General features: G+C 33.9%; 1 protein-coding gene across 1 annotated transcript in view; it reads left to right on the plus strand.

The window, feature by feature from the left end:
- TRHDE (thyrotropin releasing hormone degrading enzyme) overlaps positions 1-15,366 on the plus strand; it is a 385,919-nt gene extending 370,553 nt beyond the window's left edge. Inside the window, exons 16-19 of the mRNA XM_029205012.1 lie at positions 248-415; positions 949-1,089; positions 7,352-7,433; positions 12,827-15,366. Coding sequence (XP_029060845.1) covers positions 248-415; positions 949-1,089; positions 7,352-7,433; positions 12,827-12,970 — 535 coding nt within the window. The 3' untranslated portion in view covers positions 12,971-15,366. The remainder of the gene's footprint in view (positions 1-247; positions 416-948; positions 1,090-7,351; positions 7,434-12,826) is intronic.
- The last annotated feature ends 2,908 nt before the right edge of the window (positions 15,367-18,274 follow it).

The following is an 18,274-nucleotide window of genomic DNA, read 5'->3' on the forward strand; positions in this document are numbered from 1 at the left end:
TTGTTTACATAGTTTCAAGAGTGGAAAAAATTTCATTCAAAACTATCTTTAAATAAAATACATTATTTTATTCATTTAGTTGGGAATATTTTTGAATATTGTTACTATATAGCATTATTCTCTTTCAGGTAAATCTAATTAACAAAACCATCTTTTTAAAAACTGACTAGTAGAGCAGCATCTGTCTTTATTTTCAATACTATGAAGCTTTTAATTAACGGAAAACCACCATGGGTTGCTTCTTTAGAATACCACTAAACGTTAGAGACATCGTCTACTGTACAGGAGTTTCACTACTAGATGAGGATGTCTGGGAATTCATATGGATGAAATTCCACTCCACCACGGCCGTTTCTGAGAAGAAAATATTACTGGAAGCCTTAACTTGCAGTGATGACAGGAATTTATTAAATAGGTGGGTCAATTAATTTTTAAAATTCATGTAATGAGAGTATTCTCTGTTAATCAGACTGTACTGAACTTGTTTTTATTTCCTTAAATACATGCTAGTTACTCTAAAATTTATCTTTCTAGAGCTAAGGAAAACCGCCATATTAATATGACTAAAGCTTGTTGATTTGAAAGGTATACCTTAGTTTCTAACTAATTATATGTTTTTTCATATATATGTAAGACAATATTTCACTATAAAAAGAAGCATTTATTAAAAAGAATTTTTAAAGTGAGTTTGCATCATCAAACCAAAACTATGATTTCTCCACCCACAAGATTGTTCTGACTTTGATTAATATATTAATTACAATACTATGAATTTGATCTTCCTCCTTTTATAAAAACAAAATTGTTCTATTGATAAAATTTTTTTAGTAAAGTTTACACTGGACTATTCGTTGAAGACTGTGATAAATTAAATCATGTACTTTTGGTAATTTTATAAGAAATCTTTGTTATTGGACTAAAAATTTCCCCACAATTCTATTCTTAAAGGCTTCTAAATCTATCACTGAATTCTGAAGTGGTGCTGGATCAAGATGCAATTGATGTGATAATCCATGTAGCTCGAAATCCACATGGCCGAGACCTTGCCTGGAAATTTTTTAGAGATAAATGGAAGATATTAAATACCAGGTAAAAATAAGATTTCAATCATTCATACTGGAGTGAGTAAATCAAAGGTGACATATGAGAGATAAAAGCCCTACTTTTTGTGGTAGAACCAAGGTCCAGATAATAGAATTAGATTTTGAAGTAGTCATCCAAGATGGGTGTTGCCACTCTTGTGAAACTCAGAATTAATTTAACAGTTCTATAACATTATTCATTTATTAAAGATTGATAACCACAATTATATATGGAAATGTGCAGAGTGAAAAGGTTTAGCATTGCAGCTTTCCTGGAAGATCTATCAGACTGTCTTAGGTTGAAGGAATCATCATTAAAACCCTATATCCTGAGTGTGTTGTAGAAAAAAATGATTTATGAATCATATGTAATGGTATTATAACAAGAAAACTTTAATTACTTCTGTAGAATTGTCTAAATTCTTTTAAAAATATAAATATCATAAAACACCTGAAATAAAACCATGATATCGAGAAGGAATATTTGAATGGCTTTATAATTCTAGTTGCAGTAGAATTTATTCCTGAGCCATCTTGCTTCATGTTGAGAATTCAGCCTCAATTTTGGAAAATATTTCGTTACGTATTTAAATATATTATAATAAATGTTAATTTATTACTCTGATAATCTCTATGGTATTTTAAAATTAAATTCATCATAGAGCATGTAAATGCTGCATGTTCTCCAACTTAAATGTCCCCAGACAACATACCTACCGTTCTATCTCTTAAAAACTGGTGTATAAACTTTATTTTTTAAAAGCACATTTTTATTGGTTGACCTTGTATAATGAGTTCAATTTGAATGGCTATGTCATATTAAAACATATTTCTGTCTAAAAAATATTTCATTGTTAGAAAGCACTGATATTCCTAGAAAGCACATTTTTTTCCCTAGTATTTTCAGCTCAGAAATTGGAATGTTTGAAAGATTAGAGCTTGCTTTGCTGTCATGCACATAGTATAATGAATAGTCAGACACAAGGTAGAATTAATATATATATAAACAAGTATTTCACTTTAAAAAGTATCAGATATCTACCAAATAAACAGTTTCTTTAGGGAGTGGTTTTGTAGATCAGAGTTCAGTGTAATACATATATAGTTTATAGTCCCTACCAAAAAATGTTTGGTTCCTGATATGCCTGTTTTGTTTCACTGACAGTCCATGATCTCTAATCAAAACGTAGAAAGATTGAGACAGCATTAAAACCACCTCAGTCTAATGACCTCTTTGTTTTATTAACTGAACATTAATAACAGGGAAAACTCTGAAGAGGGAGGAAGAGGTATTTAGAAACTCAACTTTACGCTCAATTTTTCTGTAAACCTAAAACTGCTCTAAAACTAAAGTCTGTTACTTAAAAAAAAAAAAAGGTAGAAAGATTGACGCTTCAGCATTTCTACAGACAGGGCAGCGTTTATCCTAACAAATAGGATTGTCTCCTTCATCTTCTACTCCTCTGTCGAGGAGTAGAACCTGAAACCTGAAAGTTCATGGGGAAATCTTGAACGTGAAAGTTCATGGGGAAACTGTCCAAGGTTCTCCTTGCTTCCTGCCCTGCAGATTCTCCCTAGTTTTAGTTGCCATCAAATCTCGTGGCTTGAATCATTCCCAAATCTACATCTCTAACTCAGGCATTTCACCTAAGCTTCACCCTATGATAGACAGTTTCTTGTTGAGATCCCCTACTGGGGTAGATCGTCATTTTCCTTTTATCTTCCTTTTCTCAGTAAATATGTGGTCATCCACCAATTGCTCAAGCCAGGCACCTGGAAATCTACATATGGTTCTCCCTTTCCCTTGACATATGTAACAATTAGGCTTGAGGTCTTATAATTTAACAATTCCTAAATGTTTCATGTTTCTTGAATTCTTCCTTTCTTTCCTGCTACCACTGCCCTAGTGAAGGTTCTTATCTCTTGCCAGTACTCTTAACAATAGCCTTCTGTCTCCTGCCTTTATATTTACATCTACCACCACCAGCACCACACACATACACACACTCACACACACACATACACACTCACACACACACTCACACATACACACACATACACAATCTCACACACACACTCCCACACATACCTCTTCCCTTTGTCCCAAGAATCTCTCTGAAAAGCAAAAATGATATTTTCCTGCTGTAAAACCTTCAATACTCTGTGCCACACTGAAAATCTAAGTTCCTCTCTTCCTAACCCTTCTACCTCTTATGCTATTATCCTCAGCCTCACAATTTATACACTCAATACCAAATGCATGTAGTCGTCGGCATACACCATGTTGTTTCACACCTCCTTGCCTTTGTTTATGTTGGCTCTCTGCCTAAAATTACTTTCTTCCTTGATATTTGGAACTACTCCATACTTAATCTGGCATCATCTCCTGGAAGCCTTTCTGAAGACCCCGCAGCTAAAGAGAATTTCTCTGAACACTGTATAATTTTATTTTCACCACAGTTAGCCACAATAACGGGGAATGATCTGTTTACAGTACTACACAGTAATTACCTTCAAGGAAAGGATTGTGCCTTTTTCTTCTTCACATAACTGCAAGCAAAGTATAAGCAAAACACTCTTTGAAGAATTATTCTTATTCCTGTAGAGTAGGCCATTTCTGTAACCACATATTGATCACTAATGATTACTTATATTATTATTTAATGTTGATTTATTTTATTTTATTGATATAACTTTTCCCATGGAATAGTTCAATGTTAGAATTACTTAAGTTCCCACAGGTAAGAACAGCATTAGAAAACCTCTTGTAGTGATGACTGGACCTCTGCTTTCAAAAACTCATAATCTTATCTTTAGAGTACTTTTAGTTTTTCTGTTTTTTTTTTATTGAAATGTAGTTCATTTACAATACAGTTCAGGTGTAAAACATAGTGATTCCATAGTTTTATAAATTACACACCATACAATGTTATTAAATTATTATTGACATTCCCTGTGCTGTACATTATATCCATGTGACTTATGTATTTTATAACTAGTATTTGTACCTCTTTTTTTTTTTTTTCTTGCGGTACGCGGAACTCTCACTGTTGTGGCCTCTCCTGCTGCGGAGCACAGGCTCCGGATGCGCAGGCTCAGCGGCCATGGCTCACGGGCCCAGCCGCTCCGCGGCATATGGGATCTTCCCGGACCAGGGCACGAACCCGCATCCCCTGCATCGGCAGGCGGACTCTCAACCACTGTGCCACCAGGGAAGCCCTATAAATCGTATTTGTACCTCTTAATCCCCTTCACTTCACTCCACCCTCCTCCCCTCTGACAACCACTAGTTCTCTGTATCTGTGGCTCTGTTTCTGCTTTGTTATATTTTTTCATTTGTTTTTTTCTTAGATTCCACATATAACTGAAAACATACAATATTTGTTTTGCTCTATCTGACTTATTTCAGGTAGCATAATACCCTCTAGGTCCATCCTTGTTATAAATGGCAAGATTCCTTGTTTTGTTTTGTTTTTTTTTGTCTGAGTCATATCCCATTGTATATATAAATGCCACATCTTCTTTATCCTTTCATCTGTTAATAGACACTTAGGCTGCTTCCATTTCTTGGCTATTGTAAATAATGCCACAGTGAACACAAGGGTGCTTATATCTTTTCCAATTAGTGTTTTTGTTTTCTTTGGAAAAATACGCATGAGTGGAATTGCTGGATCGTATGATAGGTCTGTTTTCTCATTTTTTTGAGGAACCTCCATACTGTTTTCCATAGAGGCTGTACCAATTTAAATTGCCACCAACAGTGCATGAGGGTTCCCTTTTCTCCATGTACTCACCAACACTTGGTATTTCTTTATTTTTTGTTGATAGTCATTCTGACAGGTGTGAAGTGATATCTCATTGTGGTTTTGATTTGCATTTCCCTGATGATTAGCAATGTTGAGCATGTTTTCTTGTACCTGTTGGCCATCTGTATGTCTTCTGTGGAAGAATGTCTATTCAAGTCCTCTGCCCATTTTTTAAATGGGTTTTTTTTATATTGAGTTTTATGAGTTCTTTATGTATTTTGGATATTATCTCATAAGCATATCATTTGCAAATATCTTCTCCCATTCAGTAGATTGCCTATTCATTTGTTGATGATTTCCTTTTCTGTGCCAAAGCTTTTTAGTTTGATGTGGCCCTATTTGTTTATTTTTGCTTTTGTTGACCCTGCATGAGGAAACACATCCAAAAAATATTGCCAAGACTTATGTCAAAGAGTGTATGTTTTCTTCTAAGAGTTTTATGGTTTCAGCTCTTAGATTTAAGTCTTTAATCCATTTTGAATTTATTTTTGTATATGGTATAAGAACATAGTCCACTTTCATTCTTTTATATATAGTTGTCTAGTTTTCCAATACTATTTATTCAAGAGACTGGTTTTCCCCCATTGTATATTCTTGCTGCCTTTGTCACAAATTAATTGACCAGATGTGCATGGATTTATTTCTTTTCCACTGATCCACGTGTCTGCTTTTGTGCCAGTACCATATGTTTTTATTACTATACCTTTGTGGTATAGTTTGAGGTTAGAGTGTGTGATACCTCTAGTGTTGTTCTTCTTTCTCAAGATTGCTTTGACAATTCAAGGTCTTTTGTGGTTCCACACAGATTTTAGGATTATTTGTTCTAATTCTGTGAAAAATGCCTTTGGTATTTTGATGGGGATTGCACTGGATCTGTAGATTGCTTTAGATAGTATGCACATTTTAACAGTATTAATTCTTCTGATACATAGCACTGTATATCTTTCCATTTAATTATGTTGCATTTAACTTCTTTCATCAGTTTCATAGTTTTCAGAGTACCTGGTCTTTCATGTTCCTTGGTTAAATTTATTCCCAGATATTTTATTCTTTTTGATGCAGTTGTAAATGGAGTTGTTTTCTTGACTTTTCTTTCTGATAATTCAGTATTAGTGTATAGAAATGCAGCTGATTTCTGTATATTAATTTTGTTTTTGCAACTTTATTGAATTCATTTAGCCTAATAGGTTTTGTTTGTTTGTTTTTGTGGAGTCTTTAGGGTTTTCCATATAGTATAATGTCATCGGCAAACAGTGAAAGTTTTACTGCTTCCTTTCCACTTTGGATTCTTTTTATTTCTTTGTCTTGTCTGTTTGCTGTGGCAAAAACTTCCAATACTATGTTGAATAAAAGTAGCGAAAATGGGCATCCTTGACTTGTTCCTGATCTCAGAGGAAATGCTTTCATTTTTCACCATTGAGTATGCTGTTAACTGTGGGCTTGTCATATATGACCTTTATTATGTTTATGTATGTTCCCTTTATACCAATTTGTTGAGGGATTTTATCATGAATGGATACATAATTTGTTCTCAAGTTCTTTATATAGTTGTATTATGGGCATGTCATAGGAGGAGGTGAGTTCAGGGTCTTTCTACACAGCCATCTTGATCCTGCCTCCATTTAGTCTAGTGTGCTTTTTTTATTTCAAAGAGTATGATAACCTGTGATAGGTACCTTTAACACAGTAGACAATAAATGAAATGAGAAATCTTTCCAACTCACTGATACATAGTGTTCTTTGCCTTGGGTCATGAGTCAAGTAATTATGCTTGTGGTACAAAGATGATGACATTCAAGTGAACAATTTGATGTTTTATTTTAAAACTCACATGAGAAAATGCTGATGTTTTGAGAAATTTGGCTCAGTTTCTAGGAATGAAAAAGGATAATGCCGATGTCAATTCTGACTGACCAGACCAAACGATCTGTGTGACTTACTGCTAATACCCAAGTTTTCCCTGCAGTTCTATTTCTTTTTGTAAGATCCTTCTTCCTTACAGTGATCGAGGTTGCTTTAAAATTAAAACTTTCAGGGAATTCCCTGCCAGTCCAGTGGCTGGGACTCTGTGCTTCCACTGCAGTGTTCGATCCCTGGTCAGGGAACTAAGATCCTGCAAGCCACGGGGTGCGGCCTAAAAAAAAAAAGTAAAATTGAAAGTTTTAAAATGTTTCTTTCTCTGGCTTTTTATTGGACATATAATAGTAATTCCTAAATATAATTTTGGAGGGCTCTCTTTAGACCTCTTTGAAACACTGTGCGCCAAATCAGGATGCATTTGATGGCATCCCATAGCCACAGCTCTTTGCACCTCCCTGACTCCCTAGGGAAATGGCCTTGAATGGCACTAAGACAACACAGGTCACTTGGAGCCCTTGAGAAGGATTCTTAAAAAAATATGCATAGTAGTATTTCCTAATTTACTGCCTGCTTTAACATTAAGACTTTTTTTAATCTTTCAAGGTATGGAGAAGCATTGTTTTTGAATTCCAAACTTATCAGTGGAGTTACAGAATTTCTTAATACTGAAGGTGAACTGAAAGAGGTAAATATTTTAAGATGAGTTCTAATGCCTTTCTTTTATAAACATATGAAATTATACATTTACTTCAAACATTTCTTTCCAATAAAGTCATACCCATTCCTTTGAAGCGCATGCGCGCGCACACACGCACACACACATACCCATGCTAAAGACTTTACGCCATTCATTATTTGCAAAGGTATTTCTAACATATTAGTATTTAATATTAAATTCCCGTGAGAGGTGCTTGAATGCAATGATTCTCAAGTTGGGAGACTCCAAATACACTCCAGAAATCTTTGATCCAATCAGCTACCCCTCTATTGATTCTGTGAACCCAGTTTGGGATCCTTGGAACAAAAAAACTATCCTGTCACAATGACTCAGTATTTGGATACAGAGGACCAAGGTTGCTCTTGAGGTACAGAAGTTGAGATTCATTACTTTGTGGTCCGTTCTACACAAAGAATGATAATTGGATATGGTAATAATGCTTCATGCTATTTGGTTTGTTAAATGGAATAAATTCATACATTTGGATGGAAGTGTATCTGGCAACATATATTGATATTAATAGTTCGTTTAAAATTCTGCTGGATACAATCACAAGTGAATTTCATTGATGAAACTGAACTTATTTTTTAAGGACTAGTGTCCAGTTTGCAGAGTAACTAACATTTTCTTTTTTCTCTGTTTTATGTCTCTGGAAATTTAAACCAGCTAGTTTTGTGACCATTAATTCACATCTTAGGGGCATGAAATGGGGGGTGGGATAAGTAGGTAGGAGGAAGGAGCAAAATATTTGACTGATTAAAATGAGTTGGGCTTCAAACATATTGCTTTTTAGTCTGCTGCTCAACTCCATTATAAAATATAGCTGAGATTTGGCATTGAGAATCAGTTTCCTCAGTTTTCACTGACAGAATGCCCAATGCTGTGACCCAGAGCTCATCCCATTGAGCAGGATTGTCCAATTTTGTTTGGTCATCCCCCACGCACTCACTTGGATTCTTTCACACCATGAGCTAAGCTAAGCTAAGTCTCTGATTGTAATGATTTGAAATTCTATTTTTATCCCTATGTGTGTTCCCAATGCTGAAGAATTTGAAAGCCCTAGCACATGTTTTACTATATATATATATATATATATATATATATATTTTTTTTTTTTTTTTTTGCGGTATGTGGGCCTCTCACTGTTGTGGCCTATCCCATTGCGGAGCACAGGCTCCAGACGCACAGGCTCAGCGGCCGTGGCTCACGGGCCCAGCCGCTCCGCGGCACGTGGGATCTTCCCGGACCGGGGCACGAACCTGTGTCCCCTGCATCGGCAGGCGGACTCTCAACCACTGCGCCACCAGGGAAGCCCTTTACTATATTTTTTATTTTTAATAAAGGAAGCTAAAAGGGAAGGAATTCTTTCATATCCATAGGAAAGAGAAAGAAAGAACAATTAAGCTAATGAGTTTATGTATTTAAATGAAGTAGTTTTAATTCTTTGATTTTACATTCAATAATCGAAATGAAAGACTCGTTTAGTGACAACCTGTGCAGTCATTGAAGTGAACACAGAAGTGAAAGATCTCTCCTCTCCTCCCCTCTCCCCTTCCCTCCTTTTAGCTCCCTTCCTTCTGCCGTCTTCCTCTCCCCTTGCCTCTCTCCTGTTCTCTCTCCCTCTTCTGTTCTCTAACTCTATCTTTCATGTCTTCCTTGCTTCAGTATAATACCCAGCTCATGGAAAAACATGTGTTAAATGGACATTTAAATTGATTTTATCATATGATGGCCATTTTGCTTTACATATTTCACTTAACATATTTAAGTTTTTACACTTAATTGCCATTTGAAATGTTCCAAGATACCCCTATAATGAAAGGTGCCATTTGAAAACTGAAACTCAACTGTGGCTTTTATTCCATTATCTGCAAAGCAGCTAACTAACTTCACAATACAGGCTCTCTGTAGCCTGAGTGATGAATCCCTTCATGACACAGATGCTTGCACTGACTTTCCAGTTTACCAACTGCTGCCTGAGGCTTTTCCATACTTTTATTACCTAATCATCGACTGTAGGATTGTGGCCCACTATTGTTGGGTGGGAAGGGGGTTAATTTGTATTGCCGATAACCCCCTTCCATAAATATAAAGGAACTGAGGAAGTTTCAGTCTCATTTTCCCATAACCAATGAGCCTCGTAAGCAGAAAAACCAATACGCTCCCTTTGGATATAGCATATTCTTATTTTCAAAAGTTTATAGATCAAAAGTGAATCGGCATCTTTATGAATTCTGAAAACTAATTTGAGATTGTAATGATCCCCATCAACTTTAGGGGCATTCAGCAGAGACACTTACATTGTTCTATGGTCCCTTCCCCAAAACTACATTCTAGTACCTGAAACTGGCAATTTCCTTCTAATTACATAGCTCTAGCAATTTGAACAATATTTCTCCATGAAACAGTACATCACCTCCTTAATTTTAAACGAATGGAAGTACAACCTCATGGAACCTCAGAGGCCCTTGCCATTTTTCCATACTAATGCCTGCTCAGCAATCCTCTTCAGCACTCATTATTTTGGCCTCTTGAACCTTATATACAACACTGTTGTAAAAGAACATAGATCCTGTGCGTTACAGACATCCCATTTACAGTTTTAATGTTGAAAATATAAACCTCATAATCGGGCAATAGCTAATTCAATTCACTTATATAGTTACTAAGAGTATATTGTGTGCTGCACTTTACAAATTATTTTGTGATGTTTAAGGTCTAGAGTATCCTAAATCAAGAGTACTAAATACTAAAATATTTTTTAATAGAGAAATTAACAAACATGTCTAGAAATTTTATGCTAAGGAGAACATGGAACACAAGCAACTCTGACATCTTACTAAATGCTATTTTATAAAAATGTCTGTCTAAACTTGCAACATTTTCAAATAAAAGCATAAGATGGCATAAATGTTTAGGAAGCATAATAATAAAAACTAATAGCAGCAGAACATCTACCAAAGAGCTGCCAAAACAAGCAGACTGGAATGCCAAATGCCTTCCATCTACCCCATGCCCTCTAAAGTGAGGCAGGGGTCTGGAAGGTGCTGCGACCATGCCCCAGGACCAGTCAGATGGCTGCTCTGACCACAAGTTCGCCAGAAGAGTTGTGGAGGAATGTGAGACATAAGATCAATTTATGACAACTATGGAAAGTGGGCCACATGTGTTCTGGAATACGCTACTCGTAAGATGTATGTGAGTCACCCCAAGCTCTGTGAGCTCACAACGGAAGTATTTAGTGCACTTAAATAGTGATTTAAGGAAAGAATCCCTAGAGAACCCCCAGTTACTGAGAGTTCTCTCTACTGAGAGTTCTCTTGCAGGATAATCTGACCTACTATCTTAATAACACATTCATAGTCAATCCCATAGTTTGCCTTTGAGGAAGACTTAAGAGTTTTACTTCATGTGTTCAGGCTGGCTTTCTACCTCATCAAAAGGTCAAAAGGCCAAGAGCACACTCCACAGAGTCAAAGTTGCCAAAGGGTCATTTATCACTATCCGGCATATTCATTCAGTGACTGCCTAGGAAAATATGTAACAATGTGGAACATAGTTTAAAAGAAGTAGATGTAATTTGTTTTCCTGATTGACCTATATTATGTAAATAATGCCACTGTAATACACAGATGTAATGTACATATTTTTGTAATAAATTAAAATGCAAAATTCAAAATGTACTATTTGTTGCTTTAGGAATATAGATTGAATGAATCTGAACATAAATATATAAATACAAATGAATCACTGGATGAGTCAGTTAAGTTTAAAAATATGATTCAAATGCTTTCATTAGACTTCCTTTTTATCTATGTGTACATGTCACGGGTATATGTGTGTGGCACAGTGCCTAGAATATTGAAGGTTTCAATAAATTCTAGTCTTTCCCTTAATCCTCTTTCTTTTGTATGTGTAAATCTGGTCAGGTGTCCGATCAGTTTTAAGGATAGCACTGATAAATCTTTGTTACATAATACATTGAATATTTTGTATGTTATTAAAGCATAGTGAATTTGAAGTCTTATAAAGAACGTAGCTCTGAGATATGGTTATCCACTGCAAATGCTGCAGGGCACCAGGTTTTGTAGGAAAGTACAGGATAAACTTTGGAAAAAACCATCAGTATCATGTAATCAAAGTAATACTGTCATAAACAAACCAAGCTACCCATGAACCAATTTCTAGATGAATTCAGAAAGGTATAATTAACTCCATTTTAATGACTCCCCTGCCCCCGTATCTCCCTATCCCTGAGTCAAGCTTGATGACATTTCTCTCCTGGCATATTCTCCATGTGGTGCCCACCATGTGATGAATCACACCCCACACTAATTACACAGTATAACACTTCTGTGTTGCAAGTTGATTTTTCACATTTGTCTATTAGCATTGCAATTGTTGGTTGGTTGACAGTTTCTTAAAACATATCAAACAGAGAGAAAATCTGCTACTATTTAATCTTGAAATAAAATCCTTGAGCATTCCCAGTGTATGTGGACTCTCTAGAGAAAATCTTCTATCCATAAAATTATGACAAAACATTTAAAAATTTTAACTTTTTAATTAAAGCTCAAATTCTCTAGCTAAATGAATCGACATTCCTCCTTCATTCTTTCTAAATCTAGTTGCTCAGGAGATTGCAGTGTCATTTATCATCCAGTTTCCATAGCATCATTACTTTTTTTTTCCACCGCCCAATAATTTTGATATTTCTTTGCTATCAAAGATAGTGTCAGGCACTCATACTATTTATTTAGAGAATATGAATAATTTTGTCTCTAAGCACAAAAAGTTAACTTTAATCCTTATATTCATTTTAAGGCTATTTATTACATTAGATAGCTTTGTAAGTAGAACAACCTATTACGAAAAGACAAATTAAATATGTCTATTTTAATATTTATTTATGAAACAAGAAGCTGAATTTGAAGCTACTTAAACTGTAATGTCCATTCTTTTTTTCCTTTCAGTTCCAAAAGAAATTACATTACACCTAGAGGACACAATCTGTTTTATTCCATTTCATTACTAAGCTCACTCCACATATTAAATATACCTTCTGTAGTGACTGTGACACTTTTCTTCAAATAGATTCTTGTTTATATGTGTTGGACATGAGATCTTTTGAAGACATGTGTATTTACCATTTTTAAATTATATTTTTTATTGAAACGTAGTAGAAATACAATATTATGTTAGTTTCAGGTATACTATATAATGATTTGACATTTGCATACATTATGAAATGACCACTATGATAAGTCTAGTAACCGTCTGCCCCCATATGAACTTATTAGAGCATTATTGACCATATTCCTTATGCTGTCTATTTACTATTTTAATATTTCTATTTCCAGCTAAGGAACTTCATGAAGAGCTATGATGGAGTAGCTGCTGCCTCTTTCTCAAGAGCCGTGGAAACTGTCGAAGCCAATGTACGCTGGAAAATGCTTTATCAAGATGAGCTTTTCCAATGGTTAGGAAAAGCTCTGAGACACTAATGTGTGTCTCTTAAAAACAATTTGACTCAGAATTCTGTGAGAAGACCTGCTTTGTGTGGAATGAGGAAAATGGCCAGATTTTCAGTGTTAACGTGTGGGAGGAAATTTTTTTTTTTTAATTTTTGGTTTTGGGTGATTTTTTTTGTTTCATTCATTCTGTTTTGTTTCTCTACTGGGTGTTCTTCTCTAAAGAAACTCTTGCAAGTGCAACTAGCCATGACTGCTTCAGCTATACATTCCTCACTGTACAGGACCAAATATGATAGTGGTGCATGTTGACATTGCAGTCAGTATGGAAAAAACATATTCAGAATATTTTGTGCATGGTTGTATGGCCCTGCCTGTGTTCTAGCATGCTTATTTAAAATGTCCAATGTTGTATGTGAATATATGTTACAGCGGGATTAACATTATGCAAAAGCACAAAGATTATCTGTGACAGTCAGTGATGCAATGAAAGAAAAACTAAAACAGGGAATTATATTCTTAGTCCTGGGCAATGTGAGAAGTGAAATAGCCCTTTAAGTGATTGGTGTCACTTATTTCAGCACTTGGATTGTCTTTCAATGATTATTGTACTGCTAACTCATTTTCTTTGAGTTAAAGCTGTGTATACATTAAAAAACACATATAGATAGTGTATGCATATGTATATGTACATAGGGAGGCCCCATATGTATATAGTATGTTGTACACTGCATTTGTGCAGCCTCTCTTCAGCTCAAAGAAAATTTATCTTTTTATAAACTTACGCAAACTTTGGAAAGGCTTCGAAGAATTTATCTCAACGCTATCCTTCCTGACAATTTCCTGACTAAATTTCTCAACTGTTATAGATTTTTTCATCTACTTCCTGAATGGTCTATTCTATACATAAAAATGAATTTAAACAAAATTTATGTACAAACGCTCTAATTTTCCTAAGTGGCAACCTCACATCGTAAATATAGATTTTGTCATCATTTTGGTCCAGCTTCCTATTGGATAAAACAGTTATGTATACTTAATGATTATCAGTGCTGAGAAACTGTTTCTTTTCCATCTTCTTTGTTTCTCCATCTCATGTTGGGTGGTGCAGAGAGTTAAAAACTCTTTCTGTGTGTTGATCTTTGTGTCTGTGTGAATCTAATCTTCCATTAAGCAACCATACCTCAAATGGATTCTTATGACCTTTGATGCCAGGTGTGCCATTTGTCAAGATGAAAAGTTTCTTTTCTTGAGCAAAGCTTTTCCTTTAGTATTGACAGCTCTGTTCTACCTGGGAATTTTGAATAGTCTTTCCCTGGCTGTATTATGGAACACAAGTGTTTTCAAATGGTATTCTCACGCAGTAGGCCAGCTCTCCAAACGAACGTTGCTTAGATGCTCAAAAACGAACATATTTTAAGTTTACCATTATGAAATGCAGATATAACTAACTGTACATAAGCCAAATGTTTGTGGACCACTTTATGTTTTCCTGAGGTTTTCCGCTCCTCTACATCTTCTTGCAAATCATTGAAGGAAACGTTCTAACTCTAATAGTCACTGAACACTGGGGAAAAAAAGTAGGTATTTTAGAAACTGGAGCCATAGATTTATTATAGGTTTGTAGTAAAGAGGAACAATTTAATAATCCATAGAACAAGTATCACCTAAGGTTGAATTTTATCTTTTTAGCAATTAATATCTATTACACCTAAATTTTTCAGCCCTTCAATTAATATATTAATTTTAGATACTCTATGTGTTGTTAACACAGAGTAATGCTTAGTATAAAATCTAAAGGTCATGCCACCTATCTGAAGTGATGAAATTTAATATAATTTCAAACATGTGTGAAACCCTTAAGGGGTAAGTTCTGAAACATAACAATAATAAAGATCACACTGTCATGCAGGTTCAAAACACATACTGTATCACCATTGGATTCATGTAATAGAAAAGATAAAAAATTAGAGGTGGATTTCTTGTTTTATGTCATGAATTACTGAAAACTCTTAATAGTTGTGACATTCTTCTGAATGAAATCACCATTTCCAGCTTTGAGTTAGAAGGGATTTTATAGTTCTTTTTTCCTCTGCACTGTTAATAATCTTAATCTTCTTTCAGTATTTTAGTGGCCTTGAACAACTGGTTTAGCTACGATGTCAAATCCTAAGTGTATAATTATGTGCAATGTTCAATACCTCATATAATACTTGTTCAACAGTATAGTGGTATCAATAGCATTGAGATGGAATTTTTGTTCTACATATTTTTCAATAATTTATCCTTTCCAATGTTGAAGATTATATCAGGCATTAACATTTTTTAGTTGTTTAAATAAGTAATATTTTCAAAATAATAAAATGACCAATGACATCTCTTGGAATATTCTGTAAAATGTAGTTAAGTTATAAAATTCTATTTTCTACATAGAGTTTTTATCTTTTTTCTCTTTTTTGTCTGTTTTACAAATCATATACATGCATGAAATAACAAATAGTTGAAAGTGTCCAAAATCTAGGCTTAAAAAATTACTGTGCCATTATATGTACAACAGCAAAACTTGGTTTCAATTAGGAAGGACTAAATATTTACTGAATATTTAGTAAATATTCTGAAGCACTAAATATCTCTAGGTAACCTGTAAATAAAAAGATTTCCCCATTTTTACACATTTTCCCTTAAAATTTTCCTATAATCTTTAAAAGTGTTTTTACACATGCAAGCACAACCTCTAAGGTTAATATCTACAATGCTAGGTTTATTCTTCAGTTTCAATAACATGGATTTTACCTGGGAGTTAAACTCACTTTGGTTTACATTATTTCTAGGATAATTATATCATAGGACTGAGATTTTTTTGATAGTGCAACTTACAAATATTGTAACAGTAAAATCTTACAATGTTCCTAAGATTAAACCATATATTTATAAACTGCATTTAATTTTCAAAGAACTTTTACATATGCTGTTTCGTTTGATTCCTGTCAAAAACATAATAAATTATATTAGCCCTAATAGCCTGATGAGAAAACTGAGACTCAGAGTAGCAACATGAACTTTTTAAAATTACATGATTGGTCTTACCTGGTGGCGCAGTGGTTGAGAGTCCGCCTGCCGATGCTAGGAGACACGGGTTCGTGCCCCAGTCTGGGAAGATCCCACATGCTGCAGAGCGGCTGGGCCCGTGAGCCATGGCTGCTGAGCCTGTGCGTCTGGAGCCTGTGCTCCGCAACAGGAACCGAGGTCACAACAGTGAGAGGCACGCGTACAGCTAAAAAAAATAAAATAACATGATTGTTGTTTTGGGAACAATTACAATAACTTGAGATCTTCAAGAAAACCTTCCTACAACTAAAATAGAAAGACATGTTTGAAATACCTCTATCAGTTGCATTAATTGGAGATTTTCCAAATACCAGAAGCAATATCAAAATACTGATTAAATATATCTACAATAGTTACATTATTTTTAAAAGTCTGTTTCTAGTTTGCATAATGTCAACAACCGGAAGAAATGTTAATTAGCATTCACTTTGGTCAGCGTAAATACCCAAATATTGGGACAAAAAATACAGCCCATTGATAATAGTTTTCTTTTTTTTTAATATTTTGGTGAACATTATTTAAATATGACCTTAAAATACCGACAATTTGCTTTATTTTCCACACAGATTTCTCTGATACACCTTGTAGTAACAGATGGTCAGACCACAGATAAAATGATGTCCATTTAAATCAGTGAAGGTAATATTCAGTAAAATGTTTATAAATCTTTGCAGACTAAGTTATGCAAAAACCATTTTCGTGCAACTGTAGTACTATATCAGATGCAGTAAAGGGATTCCTAAAGAAGTTTACAATAATATATTTAATTCAAATCTATTGGCTATTAAATTTTAAGGAATATTTTCTAAGAAGTCAGAAACCTAAAATAGTTTAATTATTCTCCTCAATATACCCATGAAGTAATCACATATACTTTATTAAAGAGAAAGCTCATATAATGGTAAATTAGGATTCCTACAGCTGTTTTTTTTCCTTTATCAGAGACCATAGCTGAATTATTATCATTTGGCACTGCTAATTATGTACTGACAGAATTTAATTAAACATATTTATTGAGCACCTTTTATTTCACAAAGCACTTTTTGAGAGGAAAGGAAGGGATGAACAAGGCTTAAAGGAATTTACATCACAATAAATGAAACAAACATAGAGAAATAATGAACTAATAAGGGCAACATGAAAGATAATTACATGCTACAAAAAAGGAACTAAATAATTTTTAGGTATAGATAATATTAGGCATTATTTTTGTATACTCATTCTCAAAACATTTGTCGCACTTCAGGATAATTCTCACTGTTTGTTTCACAGCACTTAATTGTGTAACATTTAGAAAGTATAATAAAACCACATAGTTTAAATTTTTATAGTTGGAATATAAATTAGAATAGAATTTATCTTTAAGAAAAGTTGAGCATTTTAATAATATTGGTAAGTTGTGGAAAAATGTTTAACCTTATGTAAAAGTAGCTGAAATTTTCTAAAATGGTTTTAGCATACTGTTTGTATATTCACAATAATTTTAAGTTAATCATATGTTTTTAAAAACAGGTTCAACAATTCTTATACAGTACTAGGCAATAATGTATTTGTTCAAAATAGTATATGTGAACTTTTGAGTATGAAAATGTTATTGCAAAATATCCTGGAATTCCAAAATTTAATTACATAAGAGTAACTTTCAGTTCGATTGCTTTGAATTAATAAGGTCTTTTTTAAATTAAAATATTGGGTTGGCCAAAAAGTTCGTTCGGGTTTTTCCATAAGCTTGAAAATCCTGAACGAACTTTTTGGCTAACCCAGTTTTTTTTTTTTTTTTTTTTTTTTTTTTTTAGTATTTTGTTTAATATGCATTGTTTATGTTCAGAAAAAAAAAACAAAAGTGTACTTTAGTAGCTTTTATTTCGATTTTATTCTATGAAATTTTACTTCAAAGTCTAGAAAAAATTGTCTTAAATATTAAAAATAAACAGAAAATATATGTTCTAATTTTATGTATACTGTATATGAATTTTATTTTTAAAATAGATTTTTCACAAATAGCCCTACTGGTAGGCAGTATAATTTTACCCAGATTTTGAAAACATAACACTTTACAGGATTTTATGTTATATTTAGTACTTTAAGGATAGTACATTAAAGATGTTTATCTTTTGCACATTCCCAGTTCATGTACCAATCCACTAAGAAAAAAGAAAGACCCATTCTTCATTTTAATCAGAATTAATTTTTTGTACTGTGTTAGTTAAATGAGTTATAATATCGGGA

Source organism: Monodon monoceros, unplaced genomic scaffold (assembly GCF_005190385.1).
Source record: "Monodon monoceros isolate NGI ecotype Baffin Bay Population unplaced genomic scaffold, NGI_Narwhal_1 Super_Scaffold_6, whole genome shotgun sequence".
In the NCBI taxonomy this organism is placed as follows: Eukaryota; Metazoa; Chordata; class Mammalia; order Artiodactyla; family Monodontidae; genus Monodon; species Monodon monoceros.